The following is a 21466-nucleotide window of genomic DNA, read 5'->3' as shown; positions in this document are numbered from 1 at the left end:
CCAGCTACATCAAAGGATGAGGTAGGAGGATCGATTGAGCCCAGGAGTTCGAGGCTGCAGCGAGCTATGATGCTCCACTGTATTCCAGCCTGGGAGACAGAGTGAGGCTCTCTCTAAAAATAAATAAATAAATAAAGGAAAGTCACTAATTTTTAGAATAATATTGGGCAGACTTTTTTTTTTTTTAAATTCAAGAAGTAGTAGTAGGCATTCTGGAGCAACTGCTAATTTGAAAGATTTAAGAGGGAAAGCCCATATTCTTCTCCTTCCAAGTAATCGAGAAGGAAGCATCATAGTTTGTCCTCTGAGGAGACAGACTAGATGCAATTCTGACTTCTGTTTCCAACTGTGCCAGTGACTCAGACTCAAATGTATGGTGTAAAGCATAACACATACCACCCCACTGAACCTCAGTTTTTATATCTGTAAAGTGGAATATAATACTCATGTATGTCAAAGGGCTATGTGAATGATTATATAAAGTGTTGAACTCATAAAACTCTATATAAATGTTATACAGCATTACTAATTTAGATAAAAAAATAGGCATCAGAGTAAAATAGTAATTAAATGTCAATAAAGGTAAGCAGCTCAGCTGAAAAACAAACTGACTTTTAGAGTTAGGCGCCAGAGATCCTACAAGAGCTGAGGAGTTGAAAAAGAACAAAACAGTATAAAGGAAACTGAGTGCCATGTTCTGCTAGAATCTCCAAAGTATGGTAAGGATCACATGTTTCTCTAACTCTAGAATTCTAACCTATCTTTAGCTGGAATCACTTTGAAGGTAAAATATTTTTTCAAATTTAAATATCCAGTAAATAGGACTAGGAATTTTTAAGGAACACATATGTGTCTATGTTCATATACATGTATACTTATACACTAACAACCACGGTATTTAAGCATATACTCACATTCAATGCACACACACACACACACACACACACACAGTCTCACTCTCTGTCTCAAATACCAACAGGCTCTTCTCAAGAAAATGTAGTGTAATCGGAATGGAATGTCGAGGTAATTAAAGGATTCTGACTGGATAATTCTTTACAAATGCTTTTATATTGTCATGTTTAACTTTTCAAATATAAAGTATTCTATAATTAAATATCAAAACAACCGTATATACATGGAATAAATAGTGGGGGGATAAGTTGGCTTATAGAAAAATTATGTTGTACCTGTACGACATGAGTTTATTACAAACAATGTGGACTTCCCAGACTATATTGCTGTGATTACAATATCTGGGTATATATTTTGTCTTCTTTATAATATGCTCGACCACAGGGAGACAACCTTCAACATGTGGGTCTCTAAAACTGAGTATGATTATCATATTCACTCTTCTTCTAGTATGTATTTACTCAATAGAATTTGTCTTCATAAGGCATATTTCATAACAGTGGAAACTTACCTTTGAAAGTACAAAGCTTCTACGAGTGACTCATAAAACAACTACAAAACAAATCTCCTTATAAGTACATCTATCTTGAATGGTATATTACACCCATAATTGTTCAATTCACTGTTAATTATTACTTAGAAATTCATGTTTATGGCTCTGTTTCACCTGCAATATGAAAACATTCCTGATATATTGTTTCTTAACTTCCTGGATCAATATACTCTCAGGTAGCTTTGTAAGAGAAGTTGACAATGTAGTCTTTTCTTTACCAGTTAAGAATAAACTAAGAACTGACAACAGGCAAAGAAAATTATGCGAATTATTCTCTTTCCAAGCTTCCTTCCTTTCTGAAGTAGAGATCAAACCGTATTACGCAGACTGTCTCTTGTGGTTTGGTGGAAGAAAGTTATCAGTACTACTTTTAGAATAAAGTATTACTTTAATAATAGGGGAATTTAAAGCAGTTAATGGTGACATCTCAAATGTTAGCTTTTAATGTGTTTATAATGATTTCATTTTAGTGCATATTTACTCTAGCCTTTCTAGAAATTGAATATATTGTATACACAGTTCATTTTCAAGGGATAAGTATGGTATACTGGCATTGTTTACTTTTCTTAGAAAAGCATACAATTATTCAGCTATTCAAAGAGTTTTTATTGAATTAGAAAAACATTATAAGTCATAAATTGATGCAATTATTTTTTACAACTAACATCAACACTTAGCAAAGAGGAATAGGAATTTTCCTGTTTATGTTTTCTAAGGAACATAATAACTTGATAACGCTTTTGGATGGGCCATCATTAATGTTTAAATTTCAAATAAAAGACAAGGGGACGGAAGTAACATTTATTGAGACTCTCCTATGTGCCAAAGCTTTATATATGTTCCCAAATTTAATTTTCACAACTACCCCTTCAGGTTCATATTAATATCTAATTTTACAGACACATTTACCATAAGGACAGAAACCACCCTGATGTGTATTTAAAGCCCAGGATAATTCCACTCCAGAATTTGAAATGCCATCTGGTTAGAGTAGGGATGTGGGTATACAGAACTGTGATCTACCCTACCATATCTGAATGACTGGCCGAGCTTTATAATGGCATTGTTACATCACAGCATTTCATTCATGCAACCAGGGTACCCCTATAGCAGCATCTCAAATGTCATAACTAAATTACTGAAAGTATTAATAACCTTTCACTTTAGAAGGTAGTTGCTTCAATTAAGAATAAGATTTCATATCCTGTGAATTATCAGTTCAGAATGTACTAAAATATCACACAATGAAGGACTCATGTTTAGTACAAAATTTTTCTTGGTAATTAATTCCATAAATGACACGGCCTTTATGAAAACTGTTGCTGTTATTAGGGGAGTCTTAATTTTTGTTCAAATTCAACATATTTTGAGAAATGTTATTTCTCATTTTTAATGTAATTTTCAACCAAAAATTTGTTACACGTATGGTAAGTACTAAGAATGGCAAACATTTATTGAACACTGTTGAATATAATGTTTAGGCACTATTTTATCTATATATATATTATGAAGATTATATCATTTATTCCTCAAAACAACCCTATCAATCAGTTGCTGTTAGCACCACTCTCATTTTTTTTTTTTTTTTTTTTTTTTTTGAGACAGAGTTCTGCTTTGTCACCCAGGCTAGAGTGCAGTTGCTCATTGCAACCTCTACCTCCCAGGCTCAAGTCATCCTCCCACCTCAGCCTCCCAAGTAGCCAGGACTACAGGAGTGTGCCATCACACCAGCTAATTTTTCTGTATTTTTTGTAGAGACAAAACCAAACATGGTTTTGCCATGTTGTCCAGGCTGGTCTCGAACTCTTGGGCTCAGGTAATCTGCCTGCCTCGGCACCACTCTCATTTCACATATGAGGAAACTGGATGTGCTGTGGAATACTACAGCCATTAGCCACTACAGCAATTAAAATTATCTTCAATTTTAATAAAATTAAATTAACATTAATTTAAATTTAATCTTTAATAAAATTAAAGATAATATAATTTTAACAATTCAATTTTAATGGAATTAAAAATTTAGTTCCTCAGTAACAGTAGCCACATTTCAAATGCTCAGGTTGGGTGCAGTGGCTCACGCCTGTAATCCTAGCACTTTGGGAGGCCAAGGCCTGCAGATCATTTGAGGTCAGGAGTTCAAGAACACCCTGGCCAACATGGTAAAACCCCATCTTTACTAAAAATACAAAAATTAGCCGGGTGTGGTGGTGGGTGCTTGTAATCCCAAGTACATGGGAGGCTGAGACAGGAGAATCGCTTGAACCTGGGAGGTGGAGCTTGCAGTGAGCCCAGATCGCGCCACTGCACTCCAGCCGGGTGACAGAGCGAGACTCCGTCTCAAAAAAAGAAACAACAACAACAACAACAACAACAACAAAACCCCAAAACAAAATGTGGCTAGCTAGTGGCTACCATACTGGACAGCACAGATACGGAATATTTTTATCATTATAGAAAGTTCTATTGGACAACAGAGGTATAGGGAGTTTAAATGTACTTGCCCTAACTCAAAACTAAGTGCTGAGTTGAATTTGAAAACTTCCTTTTAAAATTTGTTTTTTAAAAAACTTTATAATAGAATATTTCAGAAGAGAAAATATGTAATAGCAAACCCTGATATATCTATCACCCTGCTTCAACGACGATCCTCATTAAAGTGCTACTTTTAATCACTATGATACACTATTTTTTGTTCTCTTCCTTAATTATTTTAGTTACAGAAATAATATCCCTTATTCAGAATAGAACATAGAGGGGCAGTATAACCTAATGGTTAGGAGAATAGAATTAGCAAGCAGACAGATATAAATTTGAATTCTGACTCTATCACAATGCTGTATGTTCTGAGAGGACAAGTTGCTTAATTAATCTATGGCTGCATTTGTTCATCTTTATAATTTTCTCCTACAGCTAGCTATTATTTTCTCTATATTAAGTATTTTAAACTACCTTAATTCTTAGTAAAATTAATCATCAAATTTATTTGGAGATAACTGTGAAAGAAGTAATTTTTTTCCTCAGGAGTTTTATATACCTCCCTATCCCAAGAATATAACGGTAAAATATGACATATAAAAGATTCAAATTTCAAGGCCGGGCATAGCATCTCACGCCTTTAATCCTAGCACTTTGGGAGGTTGAGGCAGGCGGATCACGAGTTCAGGAGTTAGAGACCAGCCTGACCAACATAGTGAAACCCCGTCTCTACTAAAAATACAAAAATTAGCTAGGTGTTGTGGCGTGTGCCTGTAATCCCAGCTACTCAGGAGGCTGAGGCAGGAGAATCAGTTGAACCCAGGAGGCGGAGGTTATAGTGAGCAGAGATCGTGTCATTGCACTCCAGCCTAGGTGATGGAGTGAGACTCTGTTTAAAAAAAAAAAAAAAGATTCAAAATTTCATTTTAATTTTAATTTTTTTGAGACAGAGTCTCACTCTGTTGCCCAAGCTGAAGTGCAGTGAAATGATCTCAGCTCACTGTAACCTCCGTCTCCCCAGTTCAAGCGATTCTCCTGTCTCAGCCTCCAGAGTGGCTGGGACTACAGGCATGCACCACCATGCTCAGCTAACTTTTGTATTTGCAGTTGAGACAGGGTTTCACTATGTTGGCCAGGATGGTTTAGAACTCCTGACCTCAGGTGATCCGCCTGCCTCGGCCTCCCAAAGTGGCTGGGATTACAGGTGTGAGTCACTGCTCCTGGCCATAAAAGATTCAAATTTAACAGAAATATGTAACATAGGAAGAAAAAATTCTATTTGGGGTTCTTTCTTCAATTTCCCTAAGATAACCAGGTGCCCAGTGAATTGTGAAAGACATAATTTCTATTGTCCCCAAGAAGTATTTATAGAACAATTAATTTATTATTGTAGGTTGTATACAGAATTTTAATTTTAAAATTAATCTAGAAACAAACTTATTTATTTTGACATGTAAGGTATAAATGTGCTCCTAAATTATTTAAACAAATCATAAAAAAATTAAGAACAGGAATAAAGTTCTAGACCAATTATTTTGGTGAGGTAGAAATGAAAGAAGGTAATTATTATGATTCATTAAAAATAACATTTATACTTTGCAGTTAGTTACCATTAGTTTTATATTTTTGTTTGCATACTTTAGGAAACCTGGATTTAACAACCATCTTCTCCTTATTGTTTTCCAATTCCTTGATTTAACCATTTCTATTCCCATCTAATTCTCTTTTACATTTATAATCAGTTAATAATTTACCCATAAAAATCTAAATTATTCTTATAATCTTAGAAATCTAATAACTAAGCAAACTAACCATCTATCCACAAGTAAAACTGTTTAATTTACACATATCTTCATTCTTTTATTTCAGTTTAAAAAACCAAAATGGTCATAGCAAATCTTTCTTTGGATAAGCAATCTCATACTCATTACAAATTAGGAAGTGAAAGCATTTAATTTATTTACACTTAAAAGTACTTCATTGTAAAAGCGTCCAGTAAGAGGTTAAAATATTTCATTAGGAAAATCAATATAAATTTAAGTAAAGATGTAAATTTTATTTCTGTTTTAAAAAGCCATTTTAATGCACAAATGGATCATTTGGTTATATTCCCTCTCTCCTTTGGTCAATTTCTATAGTCACACTAAAGAGTTCCAGGTGAAACAAGGACCATTTAAGACTAATAGCGGATTTTTTGTGTCCACTCTAGGATCAGATGGAATGTAACTGCTCTAAGGTGTAACATTGTTTTATCTTGCTATGGACATCTGATCACAGGTGAATGTGACACTGATGTTTGACCTTAGTTTTTCTAAGAAAAGGTTTAACTATTCATTACGTTTAAGATCGCCTTCATTATTCAATATTTTTCCTGTTCACGATTAATCAACCCAAATTCATCTCAAGCAGCAAATAATTGGTAACTATATGTCTTAATTATTCGAATGAAATTGAATATTGATAGATGGTTTACCTGACATCCTATTCTCAAGTTGATGCAATAGATTCCTGTACAGTGAATCATCTTTAAGAATCTCTCTGACGCACTGATTTTCAATGAGATAAACCTGTAGGCCTGTTGAGTCTAGGTTTAAATAGCGAATTGGCTCTTGTCAAGCTATAAGAAAACACAGGTTTTATTAAAATCTAGAAAATGTGACAACAAAATAAAATCAATTCAAAATGCTCTTAGCAAAATATAGTACAGAAATTTCCTTTGACATGGAATTTTTCTGAAAGTTTTTCCTGTGTAATTTGAAGGTTTTAAGCAGTGGATCAATATACTATTCTTTTTTTTTTTTTTTTTTGCACGGAGTCCTGGCTTTGTCGCCCAGGCTGGAGTCAGTGGGCCGGATCTCAAGCTCACTGCAGCTCCGCCTCCAGGGTTTAAACGCCATTCTCCTGCCTCAGCCTCCGGAGTAGCTGGGACTACAGGCGCCCGCCCAATATCTTTAACATCGCCCGGCTAGTTTTTTGTATTTTTTAGTAGAGAAAGGGGTCACCGTGTTACAGATGGTCTCGATCTCCTGACTCGTGATCCGCACCGTCTCGGCCTCCCAAAGTGCTGGGATTACAGGCTTGAGCCAACCTGCGCCGGTCAATATACTATTCTTAATAGTTGACTACAAACGAGGAATTTTTTTTCTTTTTTCTTTTTTTTTGAGACGGAGTCTCGCTCTGTCGCCCGGGCTGGAGTGCAGTGGCAGGATCTCAGCTCACTGCAAGCTCCGCCTCCCGGGTTTACGCCATTCTCCTGCCTCAGCCTCCCAAGTAGCTGGGACTACAGGCGCCCGCCACCTCGCCCGGCTAGTTTTTTTTTGTATTTTTTAGTAGAGACGGGGTTTCACCATGTTAGCCAGGATGGTCTCGATCTCCTGACCTCGTGATCCGCCCATCTCGGCCTCCCAAAGTGCTGGGATTACAGGCTTGAGCCACCGCACCCAGCCTCTTTTTGTTTTTTTTTTAAGACAGAGTCTCGCTCTGTCACTCAGGCTAAAGTGCAGTGGTGCGATCTCGGCTCACTGCAACCTCCTCCTTCCAGGTTCAAGTGATTCTCCTACCTCAGTTTTTTGAGTAGCTGGGATTACAAGCACCTGCCACCATGCCCCACTAATTTTTGTAATTTTAGTAGAGATGGGGTTTCACCATGTTGGCCAGGTTGGTCTTGAACTCCTGGCCTCAGGTGATCCACACGCCTCAGCCTCCCAAAGTGCTGGGATTAGGGGTGTGAGCCACCTCGCCTGGCTGAAAAAATTTTAAATAAAACATTAATAGCAATTTTGAGAATGCATAAACTTAAATTTTCTTAGTATTTGTCTTCGTCTGAAAAGCTATATGACAAAATATATCTTAATAAATATTTGAGCTTTATTTCTACTAAAAATATTCACGTCATAATTCAGTAATTTTTTCATTTCTTCATATTCCCTTCTTTATTTTACAAATACATAGATATCCAAATCATTAGGTACAAATTTTTGACAAATGTGGTTTAAAATATAATTTTACCATTTTAATCCTGTGAAAAGTGTACAATTCAGTGGTATTAAGTACATTCATAATATTGAATAGCTACCACTTCTATTTCCAGAACACTTTCATCAGCCCATATGGAAACTCTGTACCCATTAAACAAAAACTCCCCATTTTCTCTTCCCTCTTGGCCCTAGAAACCTGTATCTTACTTTCTGCCTCTGTGAATCTGCCTATTCCAGATACCTCACATAAGTGAAATAATACAGTATTTGTCCTTTGCTGTCTGCTTATTTCACTTAGTGTGACATTTTCAAAGTTCATCTATGTTGTATCATGTATTAGAACTTCACTTCTCTTAATGGGAAATGATAGTCCACTGTATGTTTATAGTACATTTTATTTATTCATTGATCTCTTGATGAACACTTGGGTTGTTTCCACTTTTTGGCTATTGTGAGTAATGCTGCTATGACATTGGTGCACAAATACTGTATATGTTGAGTTCTTGTTTCAATTCTGTTGGGTAGCTACCTAGAAGTGGAGTAGAACTGTTAGGTCATGTGGTAATTCTATATTTAACTTTTTGAGGAACCGCAACAGCTCCACAGTGGTGATACGATTTTACATTCCTACCAGCAAGAAATTTGATTTCAATTTCTCCACATCCTGGCCAATGCACGTTATTTCATGTGCATACTGGGCATTTGTACATTTGTATATCTTCTTTGGAGAGAAGTCTTCCCAAGTCTTTTGCTTGTATTTTAATTGTGATTTTTCTTGTTGTTGCTGAGCTGGAGGAGTTCTTTATATATTCTTAATAATACAGTCTTATTAGATATATAATTTGCAAATATTTTCTTCCATTTTGTGGGTTGTCTTTTCACTTTCTTGATAATCTTATTTACTTCTTTACTTATTTGTTTTGAGACGGAGTCTTGCTCAGGCTGGAGTGCAGTGGTGCGATCTTGGCTCACTGCAACCTCTGCCTCCTGGATTCAAGAAATCCCCTTGCCTCAGCGTCCTGAGTAGCTGTGATTACAGGCATAAGCCATTGGGCCTGGCTGATAATCTCCTTTAATAAACAAGTTTTTATAATTATGAAGTTCAATTTATCTACTTTATGTTTTTGTGCCTGTCCTTTTGGAGAAATTGCCAAATCCAAGGTCATGATTTTCTCCTATGTTTTCTTCTATGAATTTTATATCTTTAATGCTTAAATTTAGGTCTCTGATCCAGTTTGAGTTAGTTTTTGAATATGGTGTAAGGTAAGGGTCCAACTTCATTCTTTTGCATGTAGATACTCAGTTTTACCAGTCCCATTTGTTGAAAAGACCGGCCTTTCTCCACTAAATAGTCCTGACAGTCTTGGGCTCTATTCTATTAATATTCCATGGGTCTTTATGTCCATCCTTATTCTAACTGCACACTGTTTTGCTGACTGTAGCTTTACAGTAAGTTCAGAAATCTGGAAATATGAGTGCTACAACTTTGTTTTTCCTTTTAAAGACTGTTTTGGCCATTTGGGGGTTCCTTGAAATTCCACATAAATTTTAGGATGAGTTTTCTATTTCTGTAAAAAATGCCATTGGGATTTTGATAGGGTCTGCATCTAATTTGTAGAATGTTTTGGGTAGTATTATCATCCTAACAACATTAAATCTTCCAATCCATGAATATGGGATGTCTTGTGTCCATCTGGTTAATTTACTCCGAAACATTTTCTTCTTCCTTTTTTTTTTTTTTTTTTTTTTTGAGATAGGGACTCACTCTGTCACCTAGTCTGGAGTGCAGTGGCAAATCATGACTCACTGCAGCCTACCTCCTGGGCGCAAGTAATCCTCCCACCTCAGCCTCCCGAGTAGCTGGGACTACAAGCGTGAGCCACCACGCCTAGCTAACCCGGCTAACTTTATTTTTTATTGAGACGAAGTCTCCCTATGTTGCCCAGGATGGGCTCAAACTCCTGAGCTAAAGCAATTCTCCTGGCATTGGCCTTTCAAAGTCCAGAGCCATCGTGCCTGGTTGTACTTTTTTATTTTTGATGCTATTGTACATGGAATTGTTTTCTTAATTTCCTTTGTCAGACTGTTCATTGCTAGCGTACTATATACAATTTTATGTTGTGCCTTTTCACATAACCTATACCAGAATCATTTTTCCAGATTGTTAAGAGTATGGTATTTATATTATTAGTGGTTACAAAACTGCCTACCAAAGCCAATATATCATAATTTACACTATGTATAGTAACAGACATTTAGAATGTTATCAATGATAAGTCAATATAAACAATATACTAAAAAATTACATAATTTATGTCACTATAAACAATATTACAACAAACATTTTCAGTACTGTAGTTTTTTTTCTTAAGTTAGTATTTGCTTTGTTAATTTTTTTTTCAGGATAGAAGACACACTAGGCTAAGGGGTATGACTATTTAATGCTCTTAACACACAAGACAAAAGTTTTCTCCCAAAGGATTTTTATCAATGTATATATACTCAACCATACTTTTAAAAAATTTACTTGTTTTTCTTCTTTTTTTTTTTCATAAGCAAATGGTACTTGTATGTCACAACAAAACTAAATAAAGCATTATCAGTGTCAGCAAGCTTCTACTTTGGTATATAATGAGTTCTTGAAAAAGGTATTCTATAGTTGGATAATCACAACCAAATGGTGGATATTTATTATTAGGGTGAAGGAGTAAGGAAGGGGGTATTTATTACACAAAGCAAAATGACAGAATTCCTAACTATTCTATGATCTTTAGATACTCTTTGGCGATAAACTTCTAGCCTTTTATATATGTTTAAACATTTTCCATTCTTTTGTCATAATTGCTAAAAGTTCCATTAAAGATTTACTGTTTTCCTGGGAAAATAAATGATTTGTATTTTTTTCCTCAAATGAATTATGTTCATGAGATCTACATACTTTTAAAGTATTAAGACCTAAGAGTATACTTTAGCATTTCAATTTTTGGTTTTCCACTCATTTTAATAAAATAATGAGTGATCAGAAGTCCAGGAGCTGAAGGAGCAGGGAACAGTGCGATGGATATAGTGGAAAGTATGGTGGGAGGCAGAAAGAATCAAGGATAGTGATGAGAACATTGTTAAAATTATCAGCCATGAGGTTGGCTGGGTAAGGAGGACACTGAAGCCAAGAGGGGGCTGACCAGCTGTTAGAGGATGTCTGCTTGTACATAGAGAACTATTCTGTAAAAGCATTTATTCATCTAAACTGTACAGGAAATTTTCTGATAGCTATATTAACTACAGCCCAGGGGAAAAAAAAAATATCCTGGGAAAAAGAAAAAAAAAGAAGAAGGAAATGAATAGTGAAAGAAAAGAAGACTACTTTTTTGGGGGAACACGTTTCATTATAGTGAAAGTGGAGCCATAAAAGAAAAAAATACCATGAATAGTTTCTATAGTTTGGTTTTAGCATGTTTTTTTTCTTTGCTTTGGTAATCATTCTTTAAAATCTATTACAATGTCACTGGAATCTTATTATTCTACTAAGTCACTTTATGAACATTCAAATATGCAGCTGGACAAAAATAAAACTAAGTGCTACTAACCTGTATAACCAGTTTCTCTAGTCAATTAAATCAAACAATTGCCTTGGCTTTGTTTTCACAGAACTGACCCTAACTGAATAAACTGAACTGACAAGTTGCTTTGTGTTTCAAAGTGCAGAATAGTCCAAGTGTGTGTGTGGGGAAAGGGTGGCAGGGAATAACTAAGAACATTTATGAATTGTAGTTAAGTTCTGTCTAGAATGAGCTGTTCAAAACATATCAAATCTAATTTCAATTGTACAAAACATATAGCAGCAGTCTCAATTATTTTAGTTCAATTTTTTCATGAAAGTAGTTACATATATTAGGTTTTAATATATAAATATATTTTTTGAGACAGGATCTCACTCTGTTGCCTAGGCTAGAGTGCAGTGGCTTGACCACAGCTCACTGCAGCCTCGACCTCCCAGGCTCAAGTGATCCTCCTACTTCAGCCTCTTGCGTCGCCAGGACCACAGGCATGTACCACCATGCCGGGCTAAAGGTTTTAATATTATCAACAAAGTTAAGGACCAGAAACCTTACTTTCAGAAGGCATCTTTAACATAAAACCTATAACCTCCTTACTCTGGACAATAAATACAATGATACTGCTATTAGTGTTACAGATATATTTCTTTATAAATCTGTTTGTAGGCTTCTAAATCCCCAAAGTTGATTTTCACTCGTCAGGAAAAAAGTACATGTCTCTGAATAAAAAGTGATGCTAATTTCCATGTTTGAAATAAATGTAATTAGAATTTAATTCCTTCAATAGTTTTCAAAATCTTTCTGTAACTATAATAATTACTATTCAAAAGTTTTGCAATTGCTCACATTGCCTATTGTTAGTAATCTTTTCCTTATAGGAAAGTCTTAGTAATTAGTGACTTAGGAATCATATACGTAATAGGTGACTCTGGATTAAACCCATGACACAACATTTTACAGAAGTGTTATTCTTTGTTTCAATAACCTGTACAAATGATTCAGAGAAAAGTAACACCTGACTAAAACATCACTATATCTTTTTTTTTTTTTTTTTTTTTTTGAGACGGAGTCTCGCTCTGTCGCCCAGGCTGGAGTGCAGTGGCCGGATCTCAGCTCACTGCAAGCTCCGCCTCCCAGGTTTACGCCATTCTCCTGCCTCAGCCTCTCAAGTCTACAGGCGCCCGCCACCTCGCCCGGCTAGTTTTTTGTATTTTTTTAGTAGAGACGGGGTTTCACCGTGTTCGCCAGGATGGTCTCGATCTCCTGACCTTGTGATCCGCCCGTCTCGGCCTCCCAAAGTGCTGGGATTACAGGCTTGAGCCACCGCGCCCGGCCATCTTTTGATTCAAATACTAATTTAACTTAGATGATAATCTAAAATTACAAATTTTCTCTTAAAATTCAAATAAATAATATAAAGGTGACTACATTTTGCTGCATGTTTTTCCTACATGTGGAGTTTTTTTCCTTGGGGAGTTTACTTTCACAGAAACTAGAAATGAAGTTCTTTATTGCCAGGAATAAAATGAATACCGCTGAATGGAATTTAACATTGAGTTGCTTTCTGTCTATAAAATATATGCAAGTGATACTTTCTAGCAGTGGTGGTAGTTTGTACAGAACCAGTCACATATCCTTGCTTAATCTTTTTAATCATGCTATGAATGAAAAAATGCCTACTTGAGGTCCAATAGAGGGGCAACACTTTGGTACAACTTCTCTATGTTCTCAACTGCTGGGGAAAATGTAAAAAAACCCAGCGATTTCTGGCTGGGCACGGTGGTTCATGCCTGTAATCCCAGCACTTTGGGAAGCCAAGGTGGGTGGATTGCTTGAGGTCAGGAATTCGAGACCAGCCTGGCCAACACGGCAAAACCCCGTCTCTACTAAAAATACAAAAATTAGCCTGGTATGGTGGCTCATGCCTGTAATCCCAGCTTCTTGGGAGGCTGAGGCACAAGAATTGTTTGAATCCAGGAGGTGGTTGCAGTGAGCCGAGATCACGCCACTGTACTCCAGCCTGGGTGACAGAGAAAGACTGTCTCAAAAAACCCAGAAAAACAAACCAAAAAAAAAAAAGTGATTTTTTGGGTCCTACTAGTGATTCTGGTGGGCCCCAGTCCTGTACTGAGTCAAAATTTCTCAGGGTTGGGTCTCAGATTCCGATAATCAGCCAGATTTGAAGAATACAGTCCTAGTGATCTTGGACTTGATGTAAGCCAGTCCATCCAAACTAACATGTAAATCATTTTATGTCTTGAACATATAATCCTCCCCACTAAAACCAGTTCCTTCTCTCATGTTCCAACGTGCTTATATTATCATCTTTAAAAGAGGTAATATTTAACTGATACATTTCAACCAATTAGCATACTGGTGAAACTCTGTGTGTTAGGTATGACCTCCTTGTTGCTGGATTACAGGCAGCTCTCGGGAGAGGGGCCAGGACAGACGAGACTGTGGTGGAATTGACAGTGGGATCTTAGTGTAGAGCTATTTACCAGTGTTTTTGTTAGTATTTTATTACTTCAATAACTAAAAGCAAGGACATGCTAGTTGATTATCAGCTCCTCTTTTGGTCTTAAGATCCACAAAATATGGTCCAAGTAAGGAGAAATTCATGAATGGGATGTCAAAATACTTAAGAGTAACCAGCATGGAAGTGATGACTGAAGTCACTGAAGTAGATAGAACTGTAGAACATTATTACTTCAAATTGCAGCCTTGCATTACTATTTTTTTTTTTTTCTTCTTGAGATAGGGTCTTGCTTTGTCATCTAGATTTCTGGGCTTCATTCTAGACTTACTCAATCACAATCTCTGAGGGCAGAATCTAGAAGCCTATGCTTCACATTTTAAATAAGAACCTTAGGTGATTCTTTTTTTTTAAGAGGTAAGGTCTTACTCTGTTGCCCAGGCTGAAGTGTGGTGGCATTTCAGCCTCAAACTCCTTGGCTCAAGGGATTTTCCCACTTCAGACTCTCAGGTAGCTGAAACTATAGTGCATGCCACAACAACTGGCCAATTGTTTTTTCTTTCTTTCTTTTCCCTCTCCCCCCTGAGATAGGATCTCACTCTGTTGCTCAGGCCGGAGTGCTGTGGCGCAATCATGGCTCACTGCAACCTCTGTCTCCCAGGTTCAAACAATCCTCCTCCCACTTTTGCCTCCCAAGTAGTTGGGACTATAGGTGTGCGCCACTGCATTCAGCTAGGTTTTGTAATGTTTTTTTTTTTCTTTTTTTAGAGATAGGGTCTTGCTATACTGCCCAGGCTGGCCTTGAACTCCTGGCCTCCAGTGATCCTTCCATCTTGGCCTCCCAAGTAGCTGGGCTTATAATTTTATTATTTTTTAAAATTTCAATAGTTTTTGGGGAAAAGATGGCATTTGGTTAGATGACTAAGTTCTTTAGTCATGATTTCTGAGATTCTGGTGTACCCATCACCTGAGCAGTGTATACTGTACCCAATGTGTAGCCTTGTATTCCCCACCCTGCTCCCATCCTTCCCCATGAGTCCCCAGAGTCCACTGTATCATTCTTACACCTTTGCATTCTCATAGCTTAGCTGCAACGTGTAAGTGAGAGCATATGATGTTTGGTTTTCCATTCTTGAATTACTTCACTTAGAATAATGGTCTATCCAGGTTGTTGTGAATGCTTTTATTTCATTCCTTTTTATGACTGAGTAATATTTCATGGTATATATACATACCACATTTTCTTTATCCACTCATTGATTGATGGGCATTTGAGTTGGTTCCATATTTTTGCAATTGCGAATTGTGCTGCTATGAACATAAGTGCGCAAGCATCTTTTTTGTATAATGACTTCTTTTTTTCTGGGCAGATACCTAGTAGTGGGATTGCTGGATCAAATGGTAGATCTACTTTTAGTCCTTCAAGGAAGCTACACACTGTTTTTCATATTGGTTGTACTAGTTTATATTCTCACCAGCAATGAAAAAGTTTTCCCTTTTCACCACATCCATGCCAATATCTATTATTTTTTGATTTTTTCATTATGCCATTCTTGCAGGAGTGAGGTGGTATTTCATTTTGGTTTTGATTTGCATCTCCCTGATCATTAGTAATATTGAGCATTTTTTTTCATGTTTACTGGCCATTTGTATATCTTCTTTTGAGAATTGTCTATTCATGTCCTTAGCCTACTTTTTGATGAGGTTATTGTTTTTTTCTTCCAGCTAGAATTTTTTTTTTTTTGAGACGGAGTCTCGCTCTGTCGCCCAGGGTGGAGTGCAGTGGCCGGATCTCGGCTCACTGCAAGCTCCGCCTCCCGGGTTTACGCCATTCTCCTGCCTCAGCCTCCCGAGTAGCTGGGACTACAGGCGCCCGCCACCTTGCCCGGCTAGGTTTTGTATTTTTTAGTAGAGACGGGGTTTCACCGTGTTAGCCAGGATGGTCTCGATCTCCTGACCTCGTGATCTGCCTGCCTCGGCCTCCCAAAGTGCTGGGATTACAGGCTTGAGCCACCGTGCCCGGCCTTTGATGATTCTTAAACTCACTGGGCTTGATTCTAGACTTCTTCTCATGTTTTAGAATCTCTCCTGAGGTGTAAGAACACAGAAAAGCGCAGACACTCGAGGGACACCTACATTTAACGGCTAGAAGATGAAGACATCAGCTAAATAGACTAAACAGCCATCAGAGTTAGAGGACGAGAGGCAGGGAGAATTGTGTTGTAATGCCAAAACAGGACAGAATTTCTAGAATATTTATAATATCATGCCATAGATAGATCAAATTGTATAGGCTCTGAGAAGAAAATGCTGGCTGTTCAGAGATCATTAATGACCACTGAGGAGAGTGTAGCTGACGTGGGAGGAGAGAAGAATAAATTAAATACAAAGATAGGGTATTAACTTTTGAAAGTAGCCTATGCCAATACCACTTCCCCCATGTATGTATGTGTGTCAGTGGTGGTTGGCATTTGGTCACACACACACACACACACACTTTGAAGGGGTACTAAAAGGAGAAAAAGGGTAAGGAGAGATACTGAAAAATACTCAGATGAAAATAAGTTTAGATGACCCAATTGTAGAGGAAAAGGAGACAGATAATAGAACTGATAGCTTCGGGATTGGAAATGATCTGCGATGGAGACAGAAAAATAAAAACACTGGGCAACAGTAGTTAAGGGCCTAGTTGATATTCAGTAACATGAATTTATAATGCTTCCAAGCAGGAAGAGTCACACAGATTTCCACAAGAGGTTTTCAGTATTGTTACTGCAAAACCTAAGAAGTTTCTCTTTCTCTCTCCTTTCTTCCATTAACTATTTATAGGCTAACTACCAGACGTAAGACAATATGCTAAAGGTAGAAACTGTCAAGGAAAAGCCTGATGTATAAATTTGGCCACAAAGCAATCTAGAGAGATGATGAATTCTAGTACTCAGATGGTTGATAAAGTCCAAGCATAGGTAGGAAGAAAGGTAAAACCAGGAGGGGCTTGACAGATTGGAAAAATATGGCAGGGTTTTATGAGATAGGGACTTGTACTGAGTCCAAATAAAGTACAAATTTAGTCGGAATGAAAGAACTAGCAGAGCTGGAAGGACCAGAAATTAGAGTTAGAGAACAGAATTTGAGTTCAAGTGTTTGCAACTTCTTTCTCCTTCAAAGTCACCTTTGAGAAATTAATTTAATGTGGTTCAATTGTATAACATTGCTGATTGGGATGTGTGTGGGTGTGTGTGTGTGTGTCTCTGTGTGTGTGTATAAAGAATTTGCATTGTGATTTTCAAATAGCTCTTAAATGAAACAATGTATAGTCACTCATGAGTTTTCAAGGAACAACCGGCAGGTAAAAAATTTAAACAATTACCTTATTTGTTTGATGTATAAACAGAATTTAATTTATAAATAAGTCATTGTTTTTCCCACTTCAGTGGTGGTTGGCATTTGGTAATGTGTACACACACACACACACACACAAACACACACATTTATATGACCTGGTATTTGCACCTATACAAGCATGATTTTAATAACAAATACTAGCATACTGTCTGGATCCATGTTAACTGATTTTTTTTTCCAGAATGAACCATAACCAAGACTTCCTGGATTAAGCACTTGGCAAGGTTAGACACAGAGCTACAACTACAATGAAAGTGAAATGTTTTGTCCATGTAACAAATCAGCCATTCATATGGAAGATAAATGTTATATCCAACATAATTAAAATAAAATGTAACTTTATATGTAATTCCATATCAGAACAACCTCAAAAATAAGTAACAGAGTGATAACAGTTAATAATAATTTCTCAGCATCTGCCCTCCCAACTTCAGGTCCTGTCTCCATTGCTCTGTTTCCTCCAATCCTAGAGGATCCGGGTAGCTCTGCCACAGCCTCTGTGGCTCTGTGACCTGCAGATACTGGGAGTACTGTAGGCAGGATACCCAGACATGATGGTGGACTGCAGACAGTGTTAGCATACCTCTCCTACTTAGAAAAACAAAGTTTGTGTAGAGATTCACACTGTGAACTTTTTTGTACAAGAAGCAACACAAGAATTTAACAGAACTGAAAAAACCCAAGGATCCTTTGAAAGAAGTGGTGGCAACAGCCTACACCGTGAACCAGATGGAAAACTGAATCTCCAGAGCATAAGACGGGGAGACTCAGTCACTGGAACACACACTCCCACGGCGGAGTTGGGCAGCCCAGGCCACAGGGGAAGGCCTTAATCCTACTCAGTGTGAGAGCCGATTTAGCAAGCATGGAGAATACATGAGAAGGAGTGGCATCAGGATGTGCTTTGCATGCACTACCAGACTCCAGCGGGGATGGAGGAAAGCCATTCCTGATCTTACAGGGGAACTCACAGAAGTCTGCCCGCTCACTCAGGCTGTAGTCACAGTTGAAAAGAGCTCCTGAGATTTGCAATATGATTTTAAGTGGAGACTAACCCTGTTGGCCAGAACCAGGGGGATGGTATGAAGTGTGCTATAGTACAGAAACTGGAAGTCCGTGCTTCACAGGCGGATAGGGAGGGGCATGGCCTGAAAGCCTGGTTTTTATCACCGGCAGGAAGGCTTATTGTTTGGGGGCAGTTTTGTGTTCTAAGTGTAGACTGCCTGGAACACAGCTAGTTGCTGTTAGCATAATACTACAGGTATGGGACTTGCTGTGCCAAGTACATGGAAGCTGAGTGGGCCTTACTGCCTCCTGCTACTCCCTGCTGCTCCCACTCCCTGTATGGATTCTTCTGTGCACCAGAGGCAGCTCTGCTCCTCTCTGGAACATTACCCCAGTGGCCAAAAAGCTGTTCTCTGATCCCCACAGGGGACACTGCTTGTGCTTGTACCTGGGGAGCCTGAGCGAGGACTTGCCTGGTCCAGCCCTCACCAGGCTTTGCCACTGTATGAGTCCTGGTAGGATAACACAACAGACAGGGATATTTGGAGGCTCCACAGCTCCGCCCATTGCCTGAGACCCCAGAGTGCCTGCCCTGGGTAATGTAAGGCAAGCACAAATTCCACTACTACCATTGCACCTGGTACACTTTTGCAAGCACCACCTCCTGGCTGGTAGCCAGGCACGGCCCATTATGACACCTGAAGGCAGCACTCAGGAAGGAGAAAAATTCTGAGTGCCCTCAGCTGTTGCCATTGCCTGCATCACCTTGGCTAACCAGGAGGTCTTGAGTCTGTCCATGTGCCCAGTACCTTACTGCTACTGCTGGCATCTGAGAAAGCCAACACTAAAGAAATCTCAGAGTCTACGTCACTCTTCTCCTACCCCCATCAGAACTGGTGCTGGTACCCGCTGCTGGGAGACTAGAGGACAGGTCACATCACTGGATCCTTGGCAGATATTCTCCAGTACCATCCTGGAGTGTGGGAGCCCCATTAGGCAGCTAAACCCAGAAGAGTAGCAAGATTCACAGTAGTCTGGCCCTCTAGGTAAAGGGGAAGTGCCGCACATTACGGAGGCACCATGTGGGACAAAAGAAACCAGTGTGCAGGCCTTGAGTCCCTGAACTTTCCACTTGTGGGAAGTTTTTTTTCCAGCAGAGGCACAGGTTCAGTGCTGGGCTCATAGGGGAAAGTCTACATGGAATATCAGTATTCCTTCAGATGAAAAGAGATGCTTTTCTGATTTGAACAGCTGGAACAACAGGTCAGGAATGTGCCTGGGAGGTGGATTACTTTCCTGTTGGCCTGGAAGGAGAGCTGTGATGGCTCCCTCTCTTCTCCCTGAAAAGACCTCAGTGCATTTCACAGACCTTCCCCAGCTGCTTCTGTCAAGGTTGGGAGCTCTGCTCACTATTAAGTATGGCATTTACCCATCTGCTTTAGTGGAAGCTGGTTTTTACCTATGGGCACCTCCTATTGGCCTGAAGCTTGCACTGTTCAAACATGTGAATAAAATACTGGGGATTTTTTTTTTTTTTTCCTTAAGGGCACATCACTTGGGAATGAGAGAAGCTTCATGAGACCTCTGCCATTCCAGCCCCACAGGAGAGAGCGAACCTGCTCACAAATCCAGCACATCACTACTATCACAGCATCTGAGATAGCCATCGCACAAAGATTCTCTATAATTAAGGAACTCATACAGAGTCTTCACACTGAAAGCACTGAGTCAAAGCTAGGTAACAAACTATAAAGTCACATCCCCGATGAGAAAAAATAAAAATAAAAAAAAAACTCAGTTGAATTAGAAATAAGTAAGTTCCTTCTCATTCGGGTCGACAAAATAGTCTATCCGAGTGAGAAGAAACCAGAAAAATAATTCTGGCAATATGAAAAAACAGGATTCTATAACAACCCCAAAAGGTCCCACCAACTCTCCAGCAGCGGATCCAAACCAAGATAATACTAGATAAATAATTTGAAATACTAAATAAATAATTTAAAAGGCTGACTAGTAAGTTACTCAAGGAGATATGAAAGGTGAAAACCAACACAAAGAAATTAAAGGTGGGCTGGGCATGGTGGCTCATGCTTGTAATCCCAGGACTTTGGGAGGCCAAGGCGGGTGGATCAACTGAGGTCAGGAGTTTGAGACCAGGTTGGCCAACATGGCAAAACCCTGTCTCTACTAAAAATACAAAAATTAGCTGGGCATGGTGGTGTGTGCCTGTAATCCCAGCTACTTGGGAGGCTGAGGTGGGATAATCGCCTGAACCTGGGAGAATTGCTTGAACCGAGGAGACAGAGGTTGTAGTGAGCCGAGATTGTGCCACTGCACTCCAGACTATGCAACAGAGCATGACTTCATCTCAAGAAAGAAAGAGAGAGAGAGAGAGAGAGAGAGAGGAAGAAAGGAAAGAAAGAAAAGAAAGGAAGGAAGGAAGGAAGGAAGGAAGGAAGGAAGGAAGGAAGGAAGGAAGGAAGGAAAGAAAAAGAAATTTAAATAAATTAAAGCTGGGTGCAGTGGCTCATACACCTGGGGAGGCCGAGGCAAGCGGCTCACTTGTGGCCTGGCCAACATGGCCAACAAGACCAGCCTGGCCAACACGGTGAAACCCCGTCTCTACTAAAAATACAAAAATTAGCCAGGTATGGTGGTGCACGCCTGTAGTCCCAGCTACTCGGAGGGCTGATGCATGAGAATTGCTTGAGCCTGGGAGGCAGAACACAGGATTTTTAGGGCAGTGAAACTGCTCTGCGTGATAACATAATGGCAGACACATGTCATGTATCTGTCTAAACCCCCCAGAAGGCACGACACCAGCCAGGCGTGGTGGAGTCTTCCTAACTTTTGGCAACTGCTGTTTTACTGACTCCATAGTTTTGTCTTTTCCAGCATGTCATAAAGTTGGAATTACACAGTACGTAGCCCTTTCAGATTGTCTTTGCCTATTTTTAAACGTTACCTTTTCTCTTCTGTCCTGTTTTTCCACCCCTTAGATGTTACAAGACATAATCTGTTTTTTTAAAAAATAAACCCCTGGATTTTTTGAGGAAATATTTCAATGAAAGTTGCTTTATTTGGAACTTTACATTTTACAAATGAG

General features: G+C 38.6%; 1 protein-coding gene across 1 annotated transcript in view; it reads right to left on the bottom strand.

Annotated features, from left to right (window-relative positions):
* The window catches only part of PIBF1 (progesterone immunomodulatory binding factor 1), a gene marked incomplete at its 5' end in the record, with an annotated part of 241996 nt that overhangs the window by 43968 nt on the left and 176562 nt on the right, over positions 1 to 21466 (bottom strand). Inside the window, one exon of the mRNA XM_017889428.1 lies at positions 1424 to 1464. Coding sequence (XP_017744917.1) covers positions 1424 to 1464 — 41 coding nt within the window. The remainder of the gene's footprint in view (positions 1 to 1423; positions 1465 to 21466) is intronic.

The sequence above is a fragment of the Rhinopithecus bieti genome, unplaced genomic scaffold, assembly GCF_001698545.2.
Source record: "Rhinopithecus bieti isolate Rb0 unplaced genomic scaffold, ASM169854v2 scaffold_17962, whole genome shotgun sequence".
Classification (NCBI taxonomy): domain Eukaryota; kingdom Metazoa; phylum Chordata; class Mammalia; order Primates; family Cercopithecidae; genus Rhinopithecus; species Rhinopithecus bieti.
Note: the sequence above shows the minus strand (reverse complement) of the source record. Positions and strands in the feature narration are given on the sequence as shown.